The sequence below is a fragment of the Suncus etruscus genome, chromosome 10 (genome assembly GCF_024139225.1).
Source record: "Suncus etruscus isolate mSunEtr1 chromosome 10, mSunEtr1.pri.cur, whole genome shotgun sequence".
Lineage (NCBI taxonomy): Eukaryota > Metazoa > Chordata > Mammalia > Eulipotyphla > Soricidae > Suncus > Suncus etruscus.
This window is the reverse complement of record NC_064857.1, coordinates 107,215,461-107,223,518: the sequence shown is the minus strand read 5'-3', so window position 1 is coordinate 107,223,518 and position 8,058 is coordinate 107,215,461. Positions and strand designations below refer to the sequence as shown.

The following is an 8,058-nucleotide window of genomic DNA, read 5'->3' as shown; positions in this document are numbered from 1 at the left end:
TTCCGGTTCGGCACCCTGGCCCCGCCCCTTCCTGCCCTAGCCCGCCTAAGGCAGTTCTGACACACACACCCCGGCACATTCCAGGTCGGCGTACCTTGGCCCCGCCCTTTCCCCGCCCTAGCCACGCCCACGCCGGCTCGGCCACACCCGGCCCTCCCGGCCGTCAGCCACGCCCCTTTCCGCCGGGTCGCCGGCCTTCCCGGCCTCCCCGACGCCGCGGCCCCGCCCCGCCCTCGGCCCGGCCCCGGAAGGAGTCGCCGCGTCGCTTCCGGCGTGGCTCCGGCGTGCGCCTCGGGGATGTCGTGGGTGCTGGCGGCGCCGTCGGTTCGCGGGGCCGGGGTGGATGGGGACGTGTTCGACGAGGACGCGGACGAGTCGCTGGTGGCGCGGAGGGAATGGCAGAGCCACATGCGGAGACGAGTCAAAGTACGGCGGCCGGACAGGGCTCCCCCTTCCCCGGCCCCTTCCCCTGGGCGGGCGCATGCGCGGTGGGCCTCCCGCTTCGCTCGAGGCAGCCCGGAGAGCAGCAGCCCCGCTCGAGGCGGCCCGTGGGCTCGCTTCTTTAAATGATGTGTTTGATGATATCTTTAAATAATACCGCATATCTGATATGCTTAGTATGTTCTGTATATTAAATATATCATATATATAATACAGTGTAATATCTTTAAGTAATAGGATGACATCTTTATAAAGTAATAGCTTTATTTAAGCACCTGATCACAAACATGATTGTCCTTAACAGAACCCCCCTCCCCCCACCAGTGCCCCATCTCCCTCTTCTCCCACCCGCCTAGTTCGAGGTGGGCATCTGGCTCTCTCACTACCGTCGTGATAGTTGATAGTGCTAGTTAAAACTTCTAAGACAGGCATTAAAAACGAGTTTTAAACTTACTTTTTTATTTTTTAGTTAATACTTTTAAACACCGTGATTACAAACATGATTGTGGTTGGGTTTCAGTCATGTAAAGAACACCCCCCTTCTTCACCAGTGCAACAGTCCCAATCCCCGATGTCCCAGATCTCCCTCCTCCCCAGCCCACCCCCACCTGTACTCTAGCATGGCCTTCCAGTTCCCTCATTCATTCACATGATAATGGTAGTTCTCAGTGTACTTATTTCTATAACTGCACTCACCACTCTTTGTGGTGAGCTTCATGAAGTGAGCTGGAAGTTCCAGCCCTCCTCTCATTGTCTCTGAGGATTGTTGCAAAGATGACTTTTATTTTGCTTAAAACCCATAGATGAGTGAGACTATTCTGCGTCTGTCTCTCTCCCGCTGACTTACCTCACTTACTTTTTTAAGTGACCCATTTTTTTAACCCTCCAATATGATTGTTTTAGAGCCTTGTGTTAGCTAACACAGTAAAATGCCCTCTTTCGTGGTTTTTTTTTTTGGGGGGGGGGGGCCGGAGTGTGTACATTTGTTTGTTTTGGTTTGGGGGCATCACCCAGCAATGCTTAGGACTGACTACTGACCCTATGCTCTGTAATCAATCTTAGCTGTGCTTGGGGGAGCGATATAGGATACCAGAATTGAACCCTCGTCGGCTCCTACATGGCAAGCACCCTGCCTACACCTCGGACCATTTTTTCCTTTAATGATACCGTTTTTGGCATTAGTAACAGCTGTCATTCTTTCTTGATTTTTAGGAAGGCTATAGAGATGGAATAGATGCTGGCAAAGCAGTTACTCTTCAACAAGGCTTCAATCAAGGTTATAAGGAAGGTGCAGAAAGCATTATAAATTATGGACAACTCAGAGGAACATTGAGGTAGTTCTTAAAATATGAATGTTGAAACATTTCACCCTCCATAGTACTGGAGTATTTCTAGAAAAGTTCCAGTTATAAATATACTGAAGTTGTTTTCCATTGTTATTCTCCAATGCTTCAGAAAGTGAAAACCACTAACTCCTACACTTTAATAGGCATATCAGATGTGGTCCATTATTGCAAAGAAAGGATAGGAAGGTACATATATATTTTATACTTGTAGTAAAGCTTTTGGTCTTGCATATGTGGTAGAGCATAGTAGGACAGACTTCTAAACTAGAAGGGCATCATGAAAGTTCTAGCTAGGAAGATCAGAGTGGGTCCATAGACTCAATTCTGGGAACTATGTAACTATTAAGTCATGTAGACCCATTGCAGTAATGGACCATGGATAATGTCCAGTGGTCAACTAGTCACAGTGCATGAAGCATGACAGGCTTACCCTCAGGGAGGCTCCCTCCTACTCTTCCTTTTGTAGAGAAAAAGCATAAATTGCTCCAAAAATGTCAATTCTAAAATGGTAGCAACTGAAGTCATCAAAAAAAATTAATTTACTGTGTTGCAGACTTTAAAAAAGGCAAATGTTGGGAATCAGAGTGGTTAAGTTCGTGCCTATTCTCACATCATATAATTAATCTTTTATGAGCTTGGAAAGTATAAACTACTAAACAATTCCTGTTTCATCACAGTCGCCACACCCAGTGGTGCAAGAACTCAGGAGCACTCTTGGTAATGTTCAGCGAGCACTTCTGGGGCTATCTGGCTGTCCCCAGTGGTACCGGGGGGATGGGAAGCAAATAGGATCAGGGACGGAGTAGGACCCTGCAATGCTAGGCATGTGCTCTATCTTTTGAGCTTTCTCCCCAGCACAAGTGGTTCCATTTTTACAAACAAAAAGACTCTCACACACCAAGCATTATTTTATGACAAGATCATACGAACACTGAGATGTCGGAAATCTTCGTTGGAACTAGAAAAGTTCTTACCTTTTTCAGGAAAAAGTAGGATAAGCAAATTGGTCTTAAGAACTTTCTAATTATCTTTATTTTGATAGATAGCAATTATATGGTTAGAAATGTGATTTTTTGGGGCCCGGAGAGATAGCACAGTGGCGTTTGCCTTGCAAGCAGCCGATCCAGGACCAAAGGTGGTTGGTTCGAATCCCGGTGTCCCACATGGTCCCCTGTGCCTGCCAGGAGCTATTTCTGAGCAGACAGCCAGGAGTAACCCCTGAGCACCGCCAGGTGTGGCCCAAAAACCAAAAAAAAAAAAAAAAAAAGTGATTTTTAGGGGCTGAAGAGAGTCCAGCAGATAAGGTACTTGCCTTGAATTCAGCAAGCCTGGATTTGATCCCCATTTGTTCCTTCAAGTCCAATTAAGAGTAATTCAGGAGCTCAGAGCCAGGAGTAATCACTTAGCATCGCTGGGTAGGGTCCCCCCAAAATAAGATTTTCAGGGCCTTTGCACATGACTGACTTAGGTTCAATCCCCAGCACCATATAAGGTCCCCCAAGTATTGACAGGAATGATCCTTGAACTCAGAACCAGAATTAAGCTTTGTAGACAGCTGGGTATTGCCCAAAACTTGGAGGTGGCAGGCGCAGAAAACCCTAGAGTCAACATCCTTTCTGTCGTTAGATATTTGGCCCATAAAGTGGAACAGAAATAATCTCAGAAATTAGATTAAATTGGTCTGGGGTGTGGCATAGGCTTTTTTGATTAATTGGAGTGAAGGGCACCATACTCTGTCAAACTCAGCAGCTGCTCCCTCCTGGTGATGTTCAGGGACCATAATGTGCCAGGAAGCAAACCCCCATACAAAGGATGTGCTCAGTCAACCCTTGAGACAGCTTTTGGCTCTTATGCTTCTCTTTCGAGCTGTCTCTCCCTCTCCTCTCTCCTTCTGTCCCTCTTTCCCCATCCTTCCCTCTCTTTTCTCTAATTCTGAAAGTTCCCTTTTAGTGTGCATACATAATTAAGAATCATGAATTTAAGAATATAATTGATATCCTTAAAGGAAAAATTAAATTTTCTATCACTCTTTCTAAATTATATTCCTCTCTAGTCATTGGAAGGGCCAGTTGGGGGAGGGATGTGTGTCAGATTTAGAATCCAGAAAAGTAGAAGAGCTATGAAAGATGAATTAGGAATTATGACCAGATCATATCATAAAGTTCACTTGTGTAATCTATTGAAAGGTAGATTATATCTGTGGGGGGCTGTGTGTTTGTGTCCAGCAGTGCTGTTGACCAGTTCTCAGCTATATTTGTGCCCTGTTCAGAGGACTATATAGATCAAACCCCTTTAACGTTTTTTTATTCTGTCTTTCCATAATTACTTTCCTGACTTGTGCTATGATTTTGAATCCATGTTGCATGATTTATCTAGGAGAGAAGGCTTAGCCTCAAAATTGCTAAACGCCAGTGATTATGTATGACTTTCTCTGACATAACTCTTCTATTTCCTTTCAGTGCTTTACTTTCCTGGTGTCACCTTCATGATAGTAGTTCAGCTTTGATTGGTAAAATTCATAATCTTCTTGATGCAGTTGGCCAGTGTGAAGAGTCTGTGCTCAGGCGTCTGAAATCAGTCACTTCACAGCCCCACGTTGTAGATTTATTGGACTCCATTCAGGACATGGACCTTTGTCACAGACTTCCAGATGAGGAAAAGATTGATGAATCTGAAAATGAAAGACTCTGTGACAGTAATGCTGACCTTAACAAAAACTGTAGCAAGAATCTTGGTGGAAAAGATTGTTCATCTTTGCCGTATTTTCAAACACAGGAGCATATGCTTTCTGAGAAAACAGACCTCACTTGGATTTTAGAACAGACTGGCAGTATAGTAAAGCAGTTAGGAATATCAGTAGATGTTTTACAACATCTCAGACAACCTTGAAATCTTCACTTTGCTAATGAAAATTTTCAAAACATTTCTTAGAGCATTTTGTCCTTTTATAAAACTAACCAAAGTATTTCAGAGACTTAATATACAGATTTTCCATATTTACATGCAGGAAAAGTCTTAAATTCAAGTGGAATCTGCCTCAAAAGTCTTTCTTGCTGTTCTTCCCTGCTAACTTCAGAAAGACACTGAAAAAGAATTTCAAGAACTTGCAGTAAATGTTTCTGACTGGAACACCCTTGCTATTGTGAGAAATTGTCTCTCTAACAGGGTCGGGGTTTTCCCTGGGGCAAGAATAGCCTAGGTCTTAAAGTGTAAACAGGCAGCAAAAGTACACCAGGTAGGGCCAGAGAGATAGCACAGCGGTAGATGCAGAAGGACAATGGTTCAAATCCCGGCATCCCATATGGTCCCCCGAGCCTGCCAGGAGCGATTTCTGAGCGTAGAGCTAGGAGTAATCCCTGAACGCTGCTGGGTGTGGCCCAAAAACGAAACTAACAAACAAAACACACCAGGTAAGAACAGAATAAAGTTGTTTAGGATTTTCTAGTAGGTAAAAATAGAAAACTCACTCGTGATCTTACTCTGACCTCTAAGGTCCCTGCTGATTGGTGATGTGAAAGATCCAATCTTCATTCTTAATGTAATTATTGAACTTTTATGTGCGTCCTAATTGCTCTTAAAGTCTCCATCACTCAACTTATCCTCCCAAGCTCTAGCCTTCTGTCCAGTGGGAATTGCCATCCTTGTCTGCTCAGATGTACAATCTTCAGTCAATACTGACCTGAAGCATCCTCTCTTCCCATCCCAAACTGCTTTGCCTTTTGTGTTCACAGTCTTACTTTCACCTGTGTTCACTTAAAAACTGTAAACTTTTTAACTCACCGTGATTTACAAAGTAGTTAGTTCCTAATTTGCAATGGTAGGCATCAAAGGGGCTCACACATGCAAGACATGTGCGCTACCTCTGAGCCACATCCTGTACACAGGCCGCAAGGTTTCTTAGAAATGTGGTTATGTTTGATATGGTCTAATTTAATTTTGTGGTGCCCGTATTGAACTCGTGGCCTCACATTCTAACCAAGTGCTGTGCCCTGAAAACATCCCCCAGAAACTTCTTTAAAAATGGAGATAACATTGAGATTATATTAGTTTCAGGTGCAAAAAATGTAGTAAGCACCCATCACCACAAATTAATGGACACCTTGTTATATCCTCCAGATTTTTCTTTTCTTTTTTTTGGTTTTTGGGTCACACCTGTGGGTGCTCAGGGGTTACTCCTGGCTCTGCACTCAGAAGTCACTCCTGGCAGGCATGGGGGACCATCTGGGATGCCGGGATTTGAAACATCGTCAGTTCAAATCAGCTAGGGCAAACGCCCTACTGCTGTGCTATCTCTCCGGCCCCACAGATTTATTTTTTAACTAGAAGTTTGTAAAAGCTAGAAAGATGTAAGTCTTCCTGCTTTGTTGTTTTTTTTTAGGGGGGGCATGCCTGGAATTGCTTGGACTACTCAACACTGATCAGTGGTCACTCCTAGTAGTGCTGGGGGAACCATAGAGTGTGAACTCAGCCTCTTGTGTGTGAGGTATTTCTCAGACCTTTGAGGCCTTTCTCCAATCCTCCTGCTTCTCTTTATTTTGCCCTACTTCTGATTAATTTTTTGTTTTGTTTTGTTTTTGGGTCACACTCGGCAGTGCTCTGGGGCTACTCCTGGCCCTACGCTCAGAAATCACCCCCAGCAGGTTTGTGGGATCATGTGGGATGCTGGGATTTGAACCACCGTCGTCCTGCATGCAAGGCAAATGCCCTACCGCTGTGCTATCTCTCTGGCCCCTTACATCTTGGATGTACATTTTGGATCTGTCCTTTAATTCCAATCAGTTTTTAATTAGCTTTTGCACCAAACTCATAATAAGTTTTAACTCTGACCTAGTCATCTTCCTATCTGTATTTCATAAACACCTAAACAAGTTATTTCTGTATTTTGAAACATTTATATCATTTATTCTTCTGTGTTATGAACTTGAATTTGACTTCTAGGCCCATGCAGCTTTGAATTCTGATTTCCCATCCTACATGCTATACCACCATGTGTTGTAGGCTTATTTTATTTTAAAATTTGTATTGAAGTAGTATAGCTTCTAACTATTTATATTGCTGTTTTATGCTTATGTTATTACTGTACCAGACCCATCCCCCAGAACATCATATCCAACTGAGTATTAAAACCCACATATCCAAATTTGCCATTCTATATATCAAGCTACATAGCACTGGATCAATATTACACATGCAAGATGTACACAGCCTGAACCCAAACCATATTAATTTGCTTTTGTTTTTGGGTCACACCCGGCAGTGCTCAGGGGTTACTCCTGGCTCTATGCTCAGAAATTGCTCCTGGCAGGCTCGGGGGACCATATGGGACGCTGGGATTTGAACCACTGTCCTTCTGCATGCAAGGCAAATGCCTTACCTCCATGCTATCTCTCCGGCCCCATATTAATTTTTTTGTTTGTTTTGTTTTTGGGCCACACCCGGCGGTGCTCAGGGGTTACTCCTGGCTGTCTGCTCAGAAATAGTTCCTGGCAGGCACGGGGGACCATATGGGACACTGGGATTCGAACCAACCACCTTTGGTCCTGGATCGGCTGCTTGCAAGGCAAACGCCGCTGTGCTATCTCTCTGGGCCCCATATTAATTTTTAAAGAATCAAAAGTGAGTGTGGGAGCCGGAGAGATAGCATGGAGATAAGGTATTTACCTTGCATGCAGGACAGTGGTTCGAATCCCAGCGTTCCATATGGTCCCCCGAGCCTGCCAGGAGCAATTTCTGAGCATAGAGCCAGGAGTAACTCCTGAGCACTGCCGGGTGTGACTCAAAAACAAAAATAAGTAAATAAAAAACTAGAAGAAAACAGTATTTCTAACAATATCTGTACATAGTATCTAATAAAAGGTGTTGGAATAAAAAAGTAATAGCTGAGGCATATTTTACTATGGCAGTAGCTATTACTATCAATTTATTGTTTATATTATAGTTCTATTTTTGTTTTTTGTTTGTTTGTTGGGCCACAACTGGTGGTGTGGTCAGAGGTTACTCCTGGCTCTGAACTTAGGAATAACTCCTGGAAGTCTCAGGACCATATGGCAGCGCATTTTTCAACCACTGTGCCGCAGTACAATAGTGTGCCATGAGATATTGTCTGATGTGCCTTAGGAAAAATTCCAATTTCATCCGTAACATGCGGCTTTGGCTCACAAATAGACCAATCATTAGATTATTTTATAATAATATTTTATAATAATAATAATAATAAAATAATTTCTTTGTGTTTATTTGATTCCTATTCAAGAGAATTACTTTATATATA

The 8,058-nt window shown here is 43.5% G+C and overlaps 1 protein-coding gene across 1 annotated transcript; it reads left to right on the top strand.

Annotated features, from left to right (window-relative positions):
* The first annotated feature begins 286 nt into the window (after positions 1-286).
* YAE1 (YAE1 maturation factor of ABCE1) lies at positions 287-4,710 on the top strand. Its single transcript, XM_049781895.1, has 3 exons — positions 287-426; positions 1,654-1,775; positions 4,247-4,710. Exons 1-3 carry the CDS (start codon positions 298-300, stop codon positions 4,674-4,676), a joined length of 681 nt encoding a protein of 226 aa, XP_049637852.1. The 5' UTR covers positions 287-297; the 3' UTR covers positions 4,677-4,710.
* Positions 4,711-8,058: the final 3,348 nt, after the last annotated feature.

Excerpts from the sequence above, each read along its gene's own strand:
- YAE1 (XM_049781895.1), top strand. The coding sequence starts at position 298 with ATGTCGTGGGTGCTGGCGGCGCCGTCGGTTCGCGGGGCCGGGGTGGAT. Across the intron at positions 427-1,653 it reads ACATGCGGAGACGAGTCAAA|GAAGGCTATAGAGATGGAAT; the intron begins GTACGGCGGCCG and ends CTTGATTTTTAG. Across the intron at positions 1,776-4,246 it reads CAACTCAGAGGAACATTGAG|TGCTTTACTTTCCTGGTGTC; the intron begins GTAGTTCTTAAA and ends ATTTCCTTTCAG.